We start from the raw sequence: 20033 nt of genomic DNA on the forward strand, positions 1-20033 counted from the left end.
ATCCTCATACACGTGTGATGACAGCAGTTTCACGAACATTCGGTAGTTTCCATTTAAGGCTACACCGTAAAGGTCGCAATCCTCAATCCCATATGTCTCTCGAATAATCAGAGGCAACAACGTCAACGCCGAATCTTGATTGATTGTACCTCTCAGTAATTCTATGCCGACAGTGTTAATTCTGCGTCTCACCCCAACCACCATTGTGACAGCCTGGCTAGCACTTGCGCCTGTCAGAGAGGAGTAGCAAAACGTCCACCCTCACCGGCAGCTGGGCGAGGAATAAACCTGATTATTACTGAAATCAAAACTAAGTGCTAAACCCACAAGTCATTGAACCTGAATTGCCTACAGTCCTGACTTCATTCAAGAATATAGCTATATCCATGTAGGTTTAGCGTTTACTGTTTAATCCCCATGGGTTTAGCGCTTCATGGGTATAATAAAAATATAGTTGGTTAGGTCTACATCAGCTGATGATATGAATTCACTTAACTTTATGATGATAATTATACGTCAATGGAAATAAGTCACTGACTTTTTTGGGGTTATCCTAGGTAATTTACACTATATATGTATACCTGTGGCTAATGTTAATAAAAACTCGGGTTACCTTATTCTTAGTATATCTACTTTTATTGTAATTGCTTTTCACATAGGTGACTTTCATGTTTTAGCTTTTAAGGTAAGGTTTATCAGGAAACAGGACAAATGTTTCCTGACGAGGAGTTTAGATGATGCCCCGCCGTTGGGGCTTTCGGTCATCTGACCGAGGCATTCCGCTGGCTTACGGGTCCATCCCTTTAAAAATTATGGTCACAATTAAAACCATTTTTATTTAGCTTTTAGGATTTAAATAATAAGATATTACAAGGACCCCCAATGGAAATATGTCACTTTAATTTTTGGGGGCTATCCTAGGTAATTTACACATGCTGCTATATATGATAATTTATGGGTTCTTGTACCTGAATAAACTTCCTTCCTAGTTGACAAAGGCTTAAATAGACATTTATCTATCTATGTGTGTGGGTGTGCGCATGCGCTGGGTGGCCGGGGCGGCGGTGTTGCTGCACCACCGGTCTGTCCAGCACCACCAGCCACCCGCTTCACTACCAACCAGGTTCGCTCCCTTTATTTCGCCAGTTTCTTCCTCTAACATTCATTCTCTTTATTGATTATTTAATGCATTCGTTGGTGTATTGCTCTGTGACTTTTATGTCGGCTGTTACTCATGTTATTTTGGAATTTTCGTGAAGTGTATATGTGAATTTATTTCTCATACAGCCGGCTTCATGTCTGAAAATGGCGGAGATTATTGGTAACCGGCTGCTGTTTTTTTTCAGGTTAATTCCCACAATCGCCAACATGTATGCTGCCAGGCTTGCTCTCCCTGTCGCCAGGACTGTTGCCGTAAGTATTTGTGGAAAAACTTCTCACCTCCCACGATCAAACGTAATACTGAAGGTCTGGTGTCCCCGTCTGGATGGTGGCAATGTTTCAATTAAATATGTTAATGTTTCCAGAGATCGTCGCCCTTCTGGAGATTATTGGTTGTTGGTGTTAGTGTTCTGCAGTGTGAATTATTATTATAACTTAGTTACTTAGAAAGTCTTTGATAGCCTCGTTTATTAAAGTCCTTTTAAATGTAGATACCGAAGCCTTGTTTAAATGTCCATGTTGCTAGTTTTATTGGTAAGTTTATTTAGGTACAGGTATGCATAGGTACAGTTAGACAAATTTGGGTGACTTACTATACTTAGTAAAAAGAGTAAAATTACCTTGTATAAAAAAAGTGACATTTCCTTTGAGGTCCTTGTAATACTGTCTAAAGCCTGGCTGTAAAATAGTATAAATCAGTTAAGGTTATAACCTTAAAAATTAAAGTAAAAGGAGGTGCAATAGGAGTAAAGTGAACAGTTGTTTACGAGAACATTAAATAGGTCAGGTGACAATAATAGGTACACGAATGTTAGCTACACAAGAAATAACTCCTCCCTAGTTTTCCCACCTGTTGGTTGCTTGTACAATATATGAATGTAAAAATGTTACGTGCATTTTCCTGTGAGGTGGTAGTTGCAAGATTGAACTGAAAATTAATATAAAACAAATTTAAGAATTATGATGTGGATTAAACATTTAGTTGTAGCTGTCCATTTGAAAGTTTTTATACCTATAAGATATAGGTACTGCACATTTAATATTGATTTATGAAATTGCTGGTCATATTACTTCAGTTTAGGTGTTGCACAAATAAGGCTTGTACACTTCACATTGAAAAATGCTCGGGCAAGCATATTAAAACCTTCCTATGAAGTATGATGTGGATTTTAGGGCCCTGGGTTACTATGGAGTAAAGTTTTTCTACTCAGAACCCAGCCCTAGGCCAAGCTTGGCTGGTCAACTAGGTTGTTGCTGCTGGAGGCCTTCTGGCCCACATACCCATCACAGCCTGGTTGATCTGGTACTTAGAGATATTTGCCCAGTTTCCTTTTTAAGACTTCTAACAAGGTTTCTGAATTCTTCTGATAAGATGAACAGTCTGGGGACCACAGGTGTTGAAAAAATGTTTCCTTGAGGCCCACACTGTCCCTGCTTTTCACTGTTTATTTCACAATTCTTCCCGTAATTTACTCCAGTATGCTTTGACATTGTAAAGATTTGGGACTCGGCCTGAAAGCACCTCCTGCCGTATTCCTCTCTCCTCTGCTCCAGTGAGTAGATATTTAAGATTGTGGCATTCCCAGTAATTTAAATGCTTTATAGACTATGTAGGCTGTAAATGGTCTGTTCCAGTAATATCCCTGCCCTGAATGGGGGTTAGTCAACACTGAATAATACTTTAAACAAGGGAGCACACATGATTTGAATAGTAATTTGAAACCTCGTATGTCATTTTTCTGGCTGTCATGACATTTGTCAGTTTTGAAAGGGCAGCTGACATGGAATTCCCAGATGAAAGTCAATGATTGGCTCAGATGTGCTAATCTCCTAAAATAAGTTCTTTGAGATTAGGGATATTAAGTCTTAGGTTCATGTGGTCAGGAAAGTGGTAGATGTTATATGAATACAGCTGAAACTTTCAAAAAGATTTTCCTAGATTGTGCAAGATTAATTTAAATGGAACCATCTGAAAGTTTACACAGGGTTTTAAAAGGTTGGTGTAAGAATTCCTGACTATTTACAAGCTAAGAACCATTACCTACATCGGCTCATTTCCTTACTAAAGGTGTGGGCAAGTTTCCTTACTCATTGCCATGTTCGCCTAGCGGTAAATTGGCATTAACCAGGTGCTGAGCTGCATCCTGGGGAAGAGGATTTTATTTTGCTTGAATTAACACGGCCCAAATACCCCCCCCCCCCCCCCCAAAAAAAAAAAAAAAAAAAAAAATTGCTTATTTCCATTGGGTACTTTGATCCAAAACTAAATTGTTGAAATGTTTGAAGAGTAAACATGCACAGATGCACTTAACTTTCCTGCTGATATTAGGTGTACAAATATACTAAGCCTAGCCATGGAAATGTGCAAGATTGTTTATTAAAGGCTTTATGTTGACCTGTATAATTTAAGCAGTAAATCATGCCCCCCTTTCCCATGGCTAATTCAAAGTATAGCATATCACAATTGCTGTGTATTGGTGTAGCATTCTACTGTACATTATTATTTCAAAAACCTTGTACTTATTTTCCTTAATGGGCCTTTGCCTTGAATTTTTAGGAAAATGATTGTTGCTCTGAATGTTGCCCAAGAATATTTTTAAAGAGCATTTAATGAAATTACTTTGTATAGTTTAGCAATTGGTCTTTTTGCCCTTCATGTACCTACGTTTTATAAAACCTTTTCGCGATTGTAGTCAGTGCATTGATATTGACTTGGAATATAATTTAGGATATTTTCTATTAGATAATAACATAAATTTGTGGTTAGCTGGTTTTATAACTTATGTATGGGGCAGAGTGCAAGTTCTCTGTTGCTATGTTTTGCCATACATCTGGCTGGGAGGAGGTTTCAAAGTTTGCTGCATTAGGAGATAGCATAGTTACTTTCATCTGTAAGGGAGGGGGGGGAGTCTCTAGTTAAAAACCGCTGCACTATAGGTCAGCTGGCCATAATGTGTAATTTAATTTGTTTTACCATTTTATGAATTAAAGTACATTATTTTAATATTTCTATTTCTTTCCAGGTAAGGAGTAACACAGTGGCTTGCCCTATGGCTGTGGGTCCTCTAATACGCAGCTTCCAGACCACCACCACATCAAGGGATATTGATTCTGCTGCCAAATTCATTGGTGCTGGTGCTGCCACAGTTGGAGCTGCTGGTTCTGGTGCTGGTATTGGATCAGTTTTCGGATCGCTTATCATTGGTTATGCTCGTAATCCTTCTCTAAAGCAGCAGTTGTTCTCCTATGCCATTCTGGGATTTGCCTTGTCTGAGGCCATGGGTTTGTTCTGTCTTATGATGGCCTTTTTACTGCTCTTTGCTTTCTAAGTTATGGTGAAAGGACACCTTTAACTATCAGGCAGTTGCCAGACTAGGGATGAGGTGTGCATACCTTACCCATGGGCTGAGACAAACATCTAATTTATAAAAGGGTTTGTGAATGCCACTTTTGAGCTATGTCTTGCCACTAGGATGTCTTCAATGTAAATGTATATAAGGAGTAAGTTTTAAGCTTCTGTCTTGTTGGTAAAGATGTACTACAGTAGGCAATGTCAAAACAGTTATTGCCTGGCAAGTTACGCAAGGGAAATCCTAATCGTGTACAATTCCAGTGTATAGAGAATTTATAAATAAATATCAAATTTTGGCTATATTTTTATAACCTTCCTGAAATCTAACAAAAGGTTAAGATAGTCATTACTTTAGTTACCATGGAGAGGTACTGCTTTGTATATGAATGCAATTAAATAGTACATATTCTAAAGTAGTTTGCCATGTATTGCTGTGAGGTGATCAGGTTTAATAAAAGGGAAGATAAATCTTTACCTGGTGTAGTCCCCTTAACCCCTTTCAGGGTTTCGGCCATACTGGTACAGCTAACGCGCCAGGGTCCTTGACGTACTAGTATGCATAAGTTCTAGCACCTTCAAATCTAGTGAAAGAAAGCTGGTAGGCCTACATATGAAAGAATGGGTCTGTGCGCAGTATAAAAAAAATCCTGCAGCACAGTGTGCAATGAGAAAAAAAAACTTTGACCGTGTTTTTGGATTAAAACAGCAACTTCGCACTACAATGAAAAGTACCTTGAAATTGAGCTCAAAGTAGCAGAAATGTTCAATTTTTACCGAAGTTCAAAAGTAAACAAATCATGCGAAGCATCAAATACACGTCAACTGGCGAGTCTAATATTCTTTCACAAGTGTGCCGATGTTATTTATACCATTTCTACACTAATGCAGTAGTCTGCATAACTAAATCTTGAATTTTTTGAGAATAAAAATTCAAAATGGAAAGCAAAAGAATGTAAGAGGGGCGTGGGGACGTGACTAATGAACAGAGGAAATGTTTATTCTGGACCCCCTCTTCAAGGGGGGCTCCTTGGCGTGGTGAAGAGGCTCTTGGTCTGAGGAATTAGCCCTGTCGGTCTTCTTCCTCAGACCGAACCTAATTACCCCCCATTCTCCCCTCCCCTATCCCATCCTCCCCATCCTCCCCTTTTTCCATTCCTCCTCCTCCTCCTCACCCCTCCCTTTTGCCCTTCCTCTTTTTAGCCTTCGTGATTTCTCCCACAGGCGCGCTGGTTCCTAGGTAGGGGAAAGGACACCGGGGTCCATCCCATTCCGTTGAGGTTTCTTGGCGGTGGCGTAGTTTGCCGTGGAATCTGGATTGCCTAGGGATGTCCCGATCCCTCTCCGGTATCCCGGAATAGCTTTGGGTGTCTTTTGGGCGACGGGTGTATCTCTGGAAGCCACCTTTCGGATTCCGGGGGTGGTGGCTGAAGGAGGTATGCTTTGTGGCGGATATCCGGCCGCCCTCTCTTTTGTCCACCGAGGTAGCTCGGCAGATGTGAGGTTGCTATCCCAGATTGCTGGTTTACTGGCATGAAGGGTAGGGTATGGCACGGGTTCCATGCTGCATCTGCGCTACTAGCGGTGTCGAGTCCTCTTGGGCGCGGAGGGAGATTTCTGGCCCTTTCATTCCTCCTAGGAACTATCCCTCCCCGGTCCCCCCTTTTTTTTTCTTTTTTTTTGTTTTTATTTTCTTTTCTTCTTTTTTTTTCTTAAAAACAAAAAGAAAGAAGTAACCTAACCATGGCAGCCCTAGTCCATGAACCTAGTACCCCCGGGCCCCTTCTTGATACCGCACCCCGTTCTGACCCCGCCTCGTCTTTGGACCACTCTTCAGACATTCCTCATGCCTCTGTACCTATTGCCGGTGCTGTTTCCTCACCCGCTTCAGGTACTGAGGCCTCGACTGACTCCTTCGATTTATCAGACCTTCGCTCTCCTCTGACTATGCTTCCGGCCTCTCCCTCTACGGTGCGGCAATTTTCAAATCGCCGACCCGTTCCACGTCGGACCAACTCTGGTCCCACGCCTAAACGTCAACGACAATTACCTGCTGATGATACTTCTCCACCTTCACCTTCTCGTTCTTCTCAGAAACGATTGACACGTCCTTCACTACCTTTCCACGCTCAGTTTCAGACTGAACAGTGGACTAAATTCTTCACTTTACGACCAACTTCCTCTACTGCCTATCTTTCTGACCATAGTATTGGCAAGGCACTCCTACGCCATGTTGGTAAAGATATTTCTTTTCATGCTCTTAAGAGCGGTACGCGCATCATTACCGTACAGAATGCTACCCAGGCTCGTGAGCTCTCTCGTCTTTCCCATATAGATACTGTTCCTGTCACCCTTGAAAAACATCATTCCCTCAATTCTTGTAGTGGTACCGTTATTCTGCCCCATACCATAGTTCAACAAAATTTCCAGACATGTGGCACCGACATTCTAGAACAGCTGGAACTCCAAGATCTCCCAATCCTCAAGGTAGACACTTACGTTCTTCCTGCCCGTGGGCGGAGACGATACCCTAGCAATGTGGCTCGTTTAACTTTTGACAGCCGAGAACTCCCATCCTCCGTTTATATAGCAGGACATCGGTTACAAGTTCGAAAGGTGATCCCTACACCACAACAGTGTAGAAATTGCTGGCGATTTGGCCATCCAGCGAAATATTGCAGATCTATCGCCGAATGCCCAGTCTGTGGTGCCGATGACCATTCTAATACGTCTTGCAATCGATCTCCCTCTTGCCTTAACTGTCATGAGGCTCACCCTTCGTACTCTCGCCGTTGTCAGGTCTATTTAAACGAGCGGGAAATCCGTTACCTCAAAGAGACAGAAGGTCTCCCTTATGCCATGGCAGTTTCTCATCTCCGCCTCCAAGGGAGACTCCCACGTGTTTCTTATTCCCGTGTTTCAAAACGTCCCCCCACTTCTGGTATCCCATCTTCTACACCCACCTCTGTGGTTACCTCTCCCATAATCACTCCTGTATCTAATCCTTTTGCTGTCCTCGGCTCAGACGTCCCTACTTCAACGCCTCAGTCTAATCTCGCTTCTTCGAGTTCTCTCTTACAAGCCTCAGTATCGACGAGACCTCGTACGACACCTCTTCCCAATCGTCCCTCTACTTCTCAAAAGTCAAAAAAAGGTCCGGTAACACCTCCTACCCATCTTCCACCTCCTCATTTTACCCTCCCTGTCTCTGTCCCTAGTTCTTCCCCTCTCACTGGCTCGGTTACAAGTGCAGAGGTTCACCCTCCTCCTCGTAATGTACCTTCCTCCCCTGTTCCCTCCCAAGTTTCTTCCTCTTCTGCCACCTCCCAGGTTCCTGTCTCTTCTGTCCCCTGCCACGCTTCTCCAGTTCCCTCCACCCTTTCGCCCCCCCCCTACCTTGGTACAGTCCAATACAGTTCCAATCTTTACTCATCCTCCCCCTACCATTCCCAATATTGTCTCCCATACGACATCTCTGAATTCCGAAACACTTGAAGCAATCTCTGAATATATTGCAGAGACGAAACCATCAATGGACACTGATCCACCTTCCGCTCTTTCTCTCTCCTCTGCTCCATCTGCGCAACTCCTTTCTTCACAGCGCACCGTTCCTTCGCTGCTTGAACATTTTCCACTGCCTCCGCATGTGGACTTTTCTAACCCTTCTAGTCCGTAGGAACCCTTACCTGCGGATTTCAAGTATCTTTATCATTGCCAATCATGGCCTTTTTACAGTGGAATATACGCGGCCTCAGGGGTAATCGGGGTGAGCTTCAGATGTTACTCTCCCAGTTTGCCCCTGTTGGTGTTTGCTTACAGGAACCAAAATTACACTCTGCTGTTATTTCTCACATCTCAGGCTATAATTTGTTGTATTCTTCAGATCCTTTTCCTGATGGGACCTTTAATGAAAGTGCCCTTCTTCTCCGCACTGATATTCCGTACCATCAACTATTTATTCATACTTCGCTGCATTACACAGCAGCCCGTATCCACTTACATAGGTGGTATACGCTCTGTTCTTTATATCTCTCTCCTTCTCGGGCATTATCTATTCCGGATTTTGCCTTCCTTGTTTCGTCATTACCGCCACCGATTCTGTTACTTGGTGATTTTAATGCCCACCATTTCCTCTGGGGAGGGTCTCACTGTGATTCCCGTGGAATTCAGTTAGAGGCTTTTCTTGCCACCCACCCCCTCCATGTTTTAAATACAGGTACTCACACCCATTTTGATCCTCGGACTCATACTCTCTCTTGCATCGATCTCTCAGTTTGCTCTTCCTCCGCCGCATTAGACTTTACTTGGTCTGTTCTCCCGGACTTACATGACAGTGATCATTTCCCAATCATTCTTTCTTCCCCTTCATATTCGCCACCTCTTCGCACCCCACGCTGGCAATTTAATCGGGCAAATTGGAACCTTTACTCACACCTGACTGTTTTTAAAGAGGTTCCTTCTTCGTCCTCCATCGATGAGCTTTTACACCTCTTCTCGTCCTCCGTTTTCACCGCAGCTTCTCATTCTATACCCCAAACTTCGGGCAGGCATTCTCAGAAATGCGTGCCTTGGTGGTCTCCTGCTTGTGCTCGTGCAGTACGTTTGAAACGCGCTGCATGGGGCAGGTACCGGTACAATAGAACCACAGAGCGACTCCTTGATTTTAAACAGAAGCGTGCGATCGCTCGCCGTGTCATCCGTGACGCTAAACGCACTTGCTGGCGAGATTATGTCTCCACCATCACCTCTGCTTCCTCTATGAGTGCAGTCTGGAAAAAAGTACGAAAACTGAGTGGTAAATATTCTCCTGACCCGGCTCCTGTTCTGCGAGTTGCCGGTGTTGATATAGCAAACCCACTAGATGTTGCCAATGAAATTGGCAATCATCTGGTCCGTATTTCTCAGGGACTCCATCTATGCCCCTCATTTCTTTCCTCAAAGTCTGCCAGAGAGTTAGCACCCTTGGACTTTTCTTCTCTCAGAGAAGAACAGTATAATGTGCCTTTTACACTTCAAGAACTGGAGGCAACACTCTCAGCTTGTCGATCATCGGCAGCTGGGCCCGACGACATTCATATTCGTATGCTACAACATTTACATCAGTCAGCCCTTGCAGTCCTATTACGCCTTTACAATCTTATTTGGTCACAAGGAGTTCTTCCACAGCTGTGGAAATCCGCCATTGTTCTCCCTTTCCGCAAACCAGGCACTACGGGACATGAAACCTCCCACTATCGTCCCATTGCTCTTACCAGTGCAGTTTGCAAAGTAATGGAACGTCTAGTAAATAGACGTTTAGTGTGGTATTTAGAGACACACAACAGTCTCTCCACTCGTCAATATGGCTTTCGTAAGGGACGTTCTACCATAGACCCCTTACTGCGCTTGGATACGTATGTTCGTAATGCCTTTGCGAATAACCACTCAGTTATTGCCATATTTTTTGACCTTGAGAAGGCATATGACACAACTTGGAGGTATAATATTTTAGCCCAAGTCCACTCCTTAGGCCTTCGAGGCAATCTACCATCCTTCCTTAAGAACTTTTTAACTGACAGGCATTTCCGTGTTCGGGTTAATAATGTGCTCTCCCCGGACTTTGTCCAAGCTGAAGGTGTCCCCCAGGGATGTGTTCTGAGCACAACACTTTTTCTCCTTGCTATTAATGATTTGGCCTCTAGTCTTCCATCAAATATTTGGTCATCACTCTATGTTGATGACTTCGCTATTGCCTGTGCAGGCGCTGACTGTCACCTCCTTACAGTTTCTCTCCAGCATGCAGTCGACCGTGTTTCCAATTGGGCCACCACACATGGGTTTAAATTTTCCAGCACTAAAACCCACCAAATCACTTTCACTAGACGCTCTGTCATCTCTGATCATCCTTTGTACCTCTATGGCTCACGTATCCCTGAACGTGATACAGTCAAGTTTCTGGGCCTCCTCTTTGATCGTAGGTTATCCTGGAAACCTCACATTACCTCTCTGAAGGCAACTTGTCACAGCCGGCTGAACCTTCTTAAAACCCTTGCTCATCTTTCGTGGGGAGCTGATCGTCGAACCCTCCTTCACCTACATTCCACCCTTATTTTATCGAAACTTGATTATGGTGACCAGATCTATTCAGCGGCATCTCCTGCTACTCTCTCTAGCCTTAACCCCATTCATCACCAAGGATTACGTTTATGCCTTGGTGCTTTTCGCTCTTCCCCTGTCGAAAGCCTCTATGCAGAAGCGAACGTTCCATCCTTATCCGATCGCCGTGATGCCCATTGCCTGCGCTACTATGTACGCTCTCATGATCTCCGCAATCCTTCCATTTATAGAATGGTCACTGATATTAGTAGACATTCTTTATTTGTTCGCCGCCCCTGCTTACTCCGTCCCTTCTCTCTTCGCCTTCATTCGCTCTTGTCTTCTCTTCAACTACCACCTTTCTATGTACATGTAGCATCTCACTTTTCCCTACCCCCCTGGGAAGTTCCAGCTGTTCGAGTCTGTTCTTTCTCCCTCCCTTGCTCGAAAGCCCAACTGTCTACGGTCGCTTCCCGCTCTCTTTTTCTTGACCACTTTCACTCTCATTCTCATGCCATTGCTGTGTACACAGATGGCTCTAAGTCTTCTGACGGCGTAGGATTCGCAGCAGTGTTTCCGGACAGCGTCGTACAAGGGCATTTACTATCTTCAGCTAGTATTTTTACTGCTGAATTATATGCCATCCTTACAGCACTTATCCGTATTGCATCTATGCCTGTGTCATCATTTGTGGTTGTCTCAGACTCCCTTAGTGCTTTACAGGCTATACAAAAATTTGATACACCTCACCCCTTAGTCCTCCGTATCCAACTTTGGCTACGCCGCATCTTTACTAAGCATAAAGATATTGTTTTTTGTTGGGTCCCTGGTCATGTTGACGTACAGGGCAATGAACAGGCAGACACTGCTGCGCGGTCAGCAGTACATGACCTACCAGTTTCTTATAGAGGTATTCCATGTACGGACTATTTTGCTGTAATATCTTCCCACCTTCACACCCGTTGGCAACAACGTTGGTCTACTATGCTCGGCAACAAACTTCAGTCTATTAAACCGAGTATAGGTTACTGGCCGTCTTCTTATCACCAGTGTCGAGGTTGGGAGACTACTCTCTCCCGTCTTCGCATTGGCCATACTCGTCTTACTCATGGATATCTCATGGAGAGGCGTCTTGCTCCTCTCTGTGAGAATTGCCAAGCTCCATTATCAGTCAGCCACATTCTGTTGGACTGCCCACTTTATCAACGAGCACGCAGAATTTACCTCTGTCGTCGTCTTCGCCCCGCTGCTCTCTCTTTACCTTCCCTTCTCGCTGATGGACCCACCTTTCATCCGGACTCTCTCATTGACTTTTTGACAACGACTGACTTACTTCACAAATTCTGATACTTTCAGCCCTTTCTACTTGTATCTCTTGCTACCCTCTACCCCCGTACTATCCCCTGCCCCGCTGTTTTCTGTAACCTGCTGATCATCCCCCCTCCCTTCTGCCATCCAATTCCCTTGCTTCCTTCCCTACCCTGCAGCGCTGTATAGCCCTTGTGGCTTAGCGCTTCTTTTTGATTATAATAATAATAATATTCTGGACCCTATTTGGAAATTGGTATCTTTTGAAATTTGTGTGAAATTGGCAAAATTGCTAAATTCGGACCACTGTATTGGATAGTTGAAATCGGTAAATGGGTGGTTTCTTGTACTCGTTCGATAGAAAAAAAAAAAAAAAAAAAAAAAAAAAAAAATAATAATGGAGTTCTAGCGAAATAGTTATGATTTTTGTTGACTACTCCTCTTCAAGGGGGGCTCCTTGGCGTGGTGAAGAGGCTCTTGGTCTGAGGAATTAGCCCTGTCGGTCTTCTTCCTCAGACCGAACCTAATTACCCCCCATTCTCCCCTCCCCTATCCCATCCTCCCCATCCTCCCCTTTTTCCATTCCTCCTCCTCCTCCTCACCCCTCCCTTTTGCCCTTCCTCTTTTTAGCCTTCGTGATTTCTCCCACAGGCGTGCTAGTTCCTAGGTAGGGGAAAGGACACCGGGGTCGATCCCATTCCGTTGAGGTTTCTTGGCGGTGGCGTAGTTTGCCGTGGAATCTGGATTGCCTAGGGATGTCCCGATCCCTCTCCGGTATCCCGGAGTAGCTTTGGGTGTCTTTTGGGCGACGGGTGTATCTCTGGAAGCCACCTTTCGGATTCCGGGGGTGGTGGCTGAAGGAGGTATGCTTTGTGGCGGATATCCGGCCGCCCTCTCTTTTGTCCACCGAGGTAGCTCGGCAGATGTGAGGTTGCTATCCCGGATTGCTGGTTTACTGGCATGAAGGGTAGGGTATGGCACGGGTTCCATGCTGCATCTGCGCTACTAGCGGTGTCGAGTCCTCTTGGGCGCGGAGGGAGATTTCCGGCCCTTTCATTCCTCCTGGGAACTATTCCTCCCCGCTCCCCCCTTTTTTTATTCTTTTTTTTGTTTTTATTTTCTTTTCTTCTTTCTTTTTTTTTCTTAAAAACAAAAAGCAAAGGAGTAACCTAACCATGGCAGCCCTAGTCCATGAAACCACTACCCCCGGGCCCCTTCTTGATACCGCACCCCATTCTGACCCTGCCTTGTGTTTAGACCACTCTTCGGACACTCCTGATGCCCCTGTACCTCTTGCTGGTGCTGTTTCCTCACCCGCTTCAGGTACCGGGGCTTCGACTGACTCCTTCGATTTGTCTGAACTCCGCTCTCCTTTGACTATGCTTCCGGCTTCTCCCTCTACGGTACGGCAATTTTCGAATCGCCCACCCATTTCATGCCGGACCAACTCCGGTCCTACTCCTAAACGCCAACGTCAATCTCCTGATGATGCTCCGTCGTTACCTTCCCATTCTACTCGGAAACGACCGACACGTCAAGCACTCCCTCTCCACGCTCAGTTTCGGACCACACAATGGACTAAATTCTTTACTTTAAGACCAACTTCTTCTTCTGCCTACCTTTCTGACCATAGTATTGCCAAAGCGCTCCTGCGTCATGTTGGCAGAGATATTTCATTTCACGCTCTCAAGAGCGGTACGCGCATCGTCACTGTCCAGAATGCTACCCAAGCTCATGATCTTTCTCTCCTTTCGAATATCGATACTACTCCTATCACTATTGAAAAACATCTTTCTCTCAATTCTTGTAGTGGTACTGTCATTCTGCCCCATACCATAGTCCAACAGAATTTCCAGTCATGTGGCAATGACATTTTTGAACAGCTGGAACTCCAGGATCTCCCAATCCTCAAAGTAGACACTTATGTCCTTCCTGCCCGGGGGCGGAGACGTTACCCTTGCAATGTGGCTCGTTTAACTTTTGACAGCCGAGAACTCCCGTCCTCTGTATATGTCGCGGGACATCGGTTACAAGTTCGAAAGGTGATACCTACACCGCAACAATGTAGAAATTGCTGGCGTTTTGGTCACCCAGCGAAATATTGCAGATCTATGGCCGAATGCCCAGTCTGTGGTGCCGACAACCATTCTAATACATCTTGCAGTCAACCTCCATCTTGCCTTAATTGTAATGAAGCTCACCCTTCGTACTCCCGCCGTTGCCAGGTCTACTTAAATGAACGTGAAATCCGTTGCCTCAAAGAGGCAGAAGGTCTCCCTTATGCTATGGCAGTTACTCATCTCCGCCTCCAAGGGAGACTACCCCGTGTTTCTTATTCTCGTGTTTCCAAACATCCCCCCACTTCTGGGGTCCCATCTTCTGCAGCCTCCTCTGTTGTTACCCCTCCCATAGCCATTACGGCATCTAATCCTTTTGCTGTCCTTGGCTCTGACGTCCCGACTACAACTCAGTCTGTTCTCACATCTTCGCGTCCTTCCTCACAAGCCCCAGTATCGACAAGACCTCGTACGACACCTAATACCAATCGCCCCTCTACTCAGAAGTCCAAAAAATCCACATTGCTCAAATCTTCTTTGCCCCTTCCTTCCCTTCTTCCACCTCCACACGTTACCTTTCCAGTCTCTGTACCTAGTTCTTCCCCTCTCTCTGGCTCTATTACAAGTGTGGAGATTCACCCTCCTCCTCGTACTATGCCTTCCACCCCCGTCCCCTCCCAAGTTTCTCCCTCTTCTGTCACCTCCCAGGTTTCTACCTCTTCTGTCCCCCCCCACACTTCATCTCCAGTCCCTTACACTTTTCCCTCCCCCTCTACTTTGGTACAGTCCATTACTGTCCCAATCTTTACTCACCCTCCTCCTCCTATCTCCAATATGGTTTCCCATACATCTTTGAATTCAGAAACACTTGAAGCCATTTCAGAATATATTGCAGAGACTAAACCTTCAATGGACACTGATTCACTTCCTGTTCCTTCTCTTCCCTCTCCTCCATCTTCACAACCCCATTCTTCGCAACGCTCCGTTCCTTCGCTACTTGAACATCTTCCAATGCCACCACACGTTGACTTTTCTAACCCCTCTAGTCCGTAGGTGCCTTTACCTACAGATTCCTGATATTTTCTTCATCGCCAATCATGGCCTATTTACAGTGGAATATCCGCGGCCTCAGGGGTAATCGGGGTGAGCTTCAGATGTTGCTTTCCAGGTTTTCCCCTGTTGGTGCTTGCTTACAAGAACCAAAATTACACTCGGCTGTTTTCCAACCTATCTCAGGCTATAATTTATTGTATTCTTCGGATCCTTTCTCAGATGGGACCTTTAATGAAAGTGCCCTTCTTCTACGCAATGATATTCCGTACTGTCAACTATTTGTCCATACCTCGCTGCATTACACTGCAGCCCGTATCCACTTGAATAAGTGGTTTACAATATGTTCTTTATATCTCTCTCCTTCTCGAGCATTTTCTATCCCAGACTTTGCCTTTCTTGTTTCATCCTTACCACCACCACTTCTGTTACTTGGTGATTTTAATGCCCACCATTTCCTCTGGGGGGGGTCTCATTGTGACTCACGTGGCATTCAGTTGGAGGCTTTTCTTGCCTCTCACCCCCTCCATGTTTTAAATACGGGTACTCCCACCCATTTTGATCCTCGTACTCATACTCTCTCTTGCATCGATCTATCAGTCTGCTCTTCCTCCACTGCACTAGACTTCACCTGGTCTGTTCTACCAGACTTACATGACAGCGATCATTTTCCGATCATTCTTACTTCTCCTTCCTATTCACCACCTTCCCGTAGCCCTCGCTGGCAATTTGATCGGGCAAATTGGGATCTTTACTCACACCTCACTGCTTTTAGTGAGGTTCCTTCTTCATCCTCCATTGATGAGCTCCTACACATCTTCTCGACATCAGTTTATACCGCAGCTTCTCATTCTATACCCCACACCTCAGGCAGGCATTCTCAGAAGTGCGTGCCTTGGTGGTCTCCTGCTTGTGCTCGTGCAGTACGTTTGAAACGTGCTGCATGGGGCAGGTACCGGTACAATAGAACCGCTGAGAGACTTGTTGATTTTAAGCAGAAGCGTGCGATCGCTCGCCGTGTCATCCGTGAAGCTAAACGCACTTGTTGGCGAGACTATGTTTCCACCATCACCTCTGCTTCTTCTATGAGTGCAGTCTGGAAAAAAGTGAGGAAATTGAGTGGTAAATACTCTCCTGACCCGGCTCCTGTTCTACGGGTCACTGGTGTTGATATAGCAAACCCTCTCGACGTTGCCATTGAACTTGGCACACATCTGGTCCGTATTTCCCGAGGGCTCCATCTATGCCCCTCGTTTCTTTCCTCAAAGTCTGCCAGAGAGTTAGTACCCTTGGACTTTTCTTCTCTCGGAGAAGAACAGTATAATGTGCCTTTTACACTTCAAGAACTGGAGGCAACGCTCTCAGCTTGCCGATCATCGGCAGCTGGGCCTGATGACATTCATATTCGTATGTTACAACATTTACATCGGTCAGCCCTTGTAGTCCTCTTACACCTCTTCAATCTTATTTGGGCACAAGGAGTTCTTCCCCAGCTGTGGAAATCTGCCATTGTTCTCCCTTTCCGCAAACCGGGTACTACAGGACATGATGCCTCCCACTATCGCCCCATCGCTCTTACAAGTGCAGTTTGCAAAGTGATGGAACGCCTCGTAAATCGACGTTTAATGTGGTATTTAGAGACTCACAACAGTCTCTCCGCTAGTCAATATGGCTTTCGTAAGGGTCGTTCTACCATAGACCCCTTACTACGCTTGGATACGTATGTTCGTAATGCCTTTGCGAATAATCACTCAGTTATTGCCATATTTTTTGACCTTGAGAAGGCATATGACACAACTTGGAGGTATAATATTTTGGCCCAGGCCCATTCCTTAGGCCTCCGAGGCAATCTACCATCCTTCCTTAAGAACTTTTTAACTGACAGACATTTCCGTGTTCGAGTCAATAATGTTCTTTCCCCGGACTTCGTCCAAGCTGAAGGTGTCCCTCAGGGATGTGTTCTAAGCACAACACTTTTTCTCCTTGCTATAAATGATTTGGCCTCTGTTCTTCCACCCAATATTTGGTCATCACTCTATGTTGATGACTTCGCTATTGCTTGTGCAGGCGCTGACTGTCACCTTATTGCAGTTTCTCTCCAGCATGCGGTCGACCGTGTTTCCACTTGGGCCACCACACATGGGTTTAAATTTTCAAGTACCAAAACTCACCAAATTACTTTCACTAGACGCTCTGTTATCTCCGATCATCCTTTGTATCTCTATGGCTCCCGTATCCCCGAACGTGATACAGTCAGGTTTCTAGGCCTTCTCTTTGACCGTCGGTTAACCTGGAAACCTCACATTACCTCTCTGAAGGCAACTTGTCACAGCCGGCTAAACCTTCTTAAAACCCTTGCTCATCTTTCCTGGGGAGCTGATCGTCGAACTCTGCTTCGCCTACATTCAGCCCTCGTTTTATCGAAACTCGATTATGGTGACCAGATTTATTCCGCGGCCTCTCCTGCTACTCTCTCTAGCCTTAACTCTATCCATCACCAAGGCTTACGTTTGTGCCTTGGTGCTTTTCGCTCTTCCCCTGTTGAGAGCCTCTATACAGAAGCAAATGTTCCATCCTTGTCTGATCGCCGTGATGCCCATTGCCTTCGTTACTATGTACGCTCTCACGATCTACACAATCCTTCCATTTATAGAATGGTCACCGATATTAGTAGACATTCTTTATTCGTTCGCCGCCCCTGTTTGCTCCGTCCCTTTTCTCTTCGCCTACTTTCACTCTTGTCTTCCCTTCAGTTACCACCTTTATATGTTCATGTAGCATCTCACTTTTCCCTACCCCCCTGGGAAGTTCCAGCTGTTCGGGTCTGTTCTTTCTCACTCCCTTGCTCGAAAGCTCAACTGCCTACGGTGGCTTCCCGCTCTCTTTTTCTTGATCACTTCCACTCTCATTCTCATGCCACCGCTGTGTACACAGATGGCTCTAAGTCTTCAGACGGCGTCGGATTCGCAGCAGTGTTTCCGGACAGCGTCGTACGAGGGCATTTACTATCTTCAGCTAGCATTTTTACTGCTGAACTGTATGCCATTCTTGCAGCACTTATTCGTATCGCATCTATGCCTGTGTCATCATTTGTAGTAGTCTCAGACTCCCTTAGTGCTCTACAGGCTATACGAAAATTTGATACATCTCATCCCCTAGTTCTCCGTATCCAACTTTGGCTACGCCGTATCTCTACCAAACATAAAGATATTGTTTTTTGTTGGGTCCCTGGTCATGTCGACGTACAGGGCAATGAACAGGCAGACACTGCTGCGCGGTCAGCAGTATATGACCTACCAATTTCCTATCGAGGTGTTCCATTTCTGGACTATTTTGCTGCAATAGCTACCCACCTTCGCACCCGTTGGCAACAACGTTGGTCAACTCTGCTCGGTAACAAACTTCATTCTATTAAACCGAGCATAGGTTACTGGCCGTCTTCTTGTCATCAGTGCCGAGGTTGGGAGACCACTCTCTCCCGCCTTCGCATTGGCCACACTCGTCTTACTCATGGGTATCTCATGGAGAGGCACCCTGTTCCTCTCTGTGAGCAGTGTCAAGTTCCAGTATCGATTAGCCACATTCTGTTAGACTGCCCTCTCTATCAACGAGCACGCAGAATTTACCTCCAACGTCGTCTTCGTTCTCCTACTCTCTCTTTACCTTCCCTTCTTGCTGATGGACCCTCCTTTAATCCTGACTCTCTCATTGACTTCTTGACAACGACTGATTTACTCCACAAACTCTGATGATACTTTTCGCACTCCCCTCAGCCCTTTCTGGTTCAGTCTCTTGCTGCCCTTTACCCTTTCACCATCCACTGCCCCGCTGTTATCCGTAACCTGTTGCTCATCCATCTCCCTTTTGCCACCTGATGCCCTCGCTTCCTTCCTGCCCTGCAGCGCTGTATAGTCCTTGTGGCTTAGCGCTTCTTTTTGATTATAATAATAATAATGGGCTCAAAGTGGGCAAAATCACCAATGCGTAAACATTGTCGAGACCGCTAACTTCACAAGAGCATAATTTCGTAAGTTTTCCATCAGATGTCATACTTTTGGTGTCATTATGATCGGGAAAAAGATTCTTATTTTCTTATGAATTTTTTTTTTTCTTTTTTTTAAATTTGGGGGTCCCTGAGAACAAGTCTGAGAGGGCCTGTGGACCCTGAAAGGGTGCTGGTGCAGAATAGGGGTAATACAGCATCAGATACTGGAATAATGGGTAGGTTAATTTAGAAAAGGGATTGTGATTTATTAATTGTATAGGGGTTTTTTTGCATGAAAAATGAGAGGCAATTGTCATATCCTTGGAAGGATATGTTTACAGGATAGGGTCAAATAACTGGGGAAATGGGTTACTTGGATAGTTCCTAACAGGCATTAAGGCACAGTTGAGGAAAGGAGGGGAGGGAATTTCAGTAGGTGCTTTGATTACCAGGCAATAAAAGTGGCAGAAAAACATTACCAACTTTTGTTCTCAATAGTGTAGCAAAACCTGTATGAGTTTGAGGGCCCTGCATTCCAGTAAGGTCTTAGGAAAATAAGACTTATCTTTGTATCAGTTCTTTCCCCCAGACATTATGACCCCTGTAGGTTTAGTTCTTTCCCCTTTCCACAAATGTTGTAGAGCTAGTCTCAATCCTTTATTGCTTTGCAAGCTATTAAAAAATTTGATTTGCCTCATCCCCTAGTTCTTCATATACAACTGGTTATGCCTGCATTACTAAAAAATAAAATTCCTTTTGTTGGGTCCCTGGTCATGTTGATGATTAGGCAGACTGCTGTGTGATCTGCAGTACATGACCTACCAGTTCCATTCTCTATTTTGCTGTAATCACTACCCACCTTCTCATTCGTTGGCAACAGTTTGATGTAATTTATGAGACATCAGCCAAACAGTTTGGGTTTCTGGCCGCTTTGTCATAGATAGAGGTTGGGAGACAACACTCGTCTAACTCGTGGAAAGGCGCTCTGTTCCTGTTTGTTTCCCATATTATATTGGACTCTCCTGTCTATCAACAAGCATGCAGAATT

At 45.0% G+C, this 20033-nt stretch overlaps 1 protein-coding gene across 1 annotated transcript; it reads left to right on the forward strand.

The window, feature by feature from the left end:
• Positions 1-1013: 1013 nt before the first annotated feature.
• On the forward strand, positions 1014-4808 carry ATPsynC (ATP synthase, subunit C). Its single transcript, XM_070080926.1, has 3 exons — positions 1014-1123; positions 1347-1413; positions 4185-4808. Exons 1-3 carry the CDS (start codon positions 1023-1025, stop codon positions 4488-4490), a joined length of 474 nt encoding a protein of 157 aa, XP_069937027.1. The 5' UTR covers positions 1014-1022; the 3' UTR covers positions 4491-4808.
• The last annotated feature ends 15225 nt before the right edge of the window (positions 4809-20033 follow it).

Source organism: Cherax quadricarinatus, unplaced genomic scaffold (genome assembly GCF_038502225.1).
Source record: "Cherax quadricarinatus isolate ZL_2023a unplaced genomic scaffold, ASM3850222v1 Contig1264, whole genome shotgun sequence".
Taxonomy (NCBI): domain Eukaryota; kingdom Metazoa; phylum Arthropoda; class Malacostraca; order Decapoda; family Parastacidae; genus Cherax; species Cherax quadricarinatus.

What these genes read in the sequence shown, in the direction of transcription:
- ATPsynC (XM_070080926.1), top strand. Translation starts at nt 1,023, where the DNA reads ATGTGTGTGGGTGTGCGCATGCGCTGGGTGGCCGGGGCGGCGGTGTTG. An exon ending in CCCGCTTCACTACCAACCAG is followed by an intron (nt 1,124 to 1,346) that starts GTTCGCTCCCTT and finishes GTTTTTTTTCAG; the next exon opens with GTTAATTCCCACAATCGCCA. An exon ending in CTGTCGCCAGGACTGTTGCC is followed by an intron (nt 1,414 to 4,184) that starts GTAAGTATTTGT and finishes ATTTCTTTCCAG; the next exon opens with GTAAGGAGTAACACAGTGGC.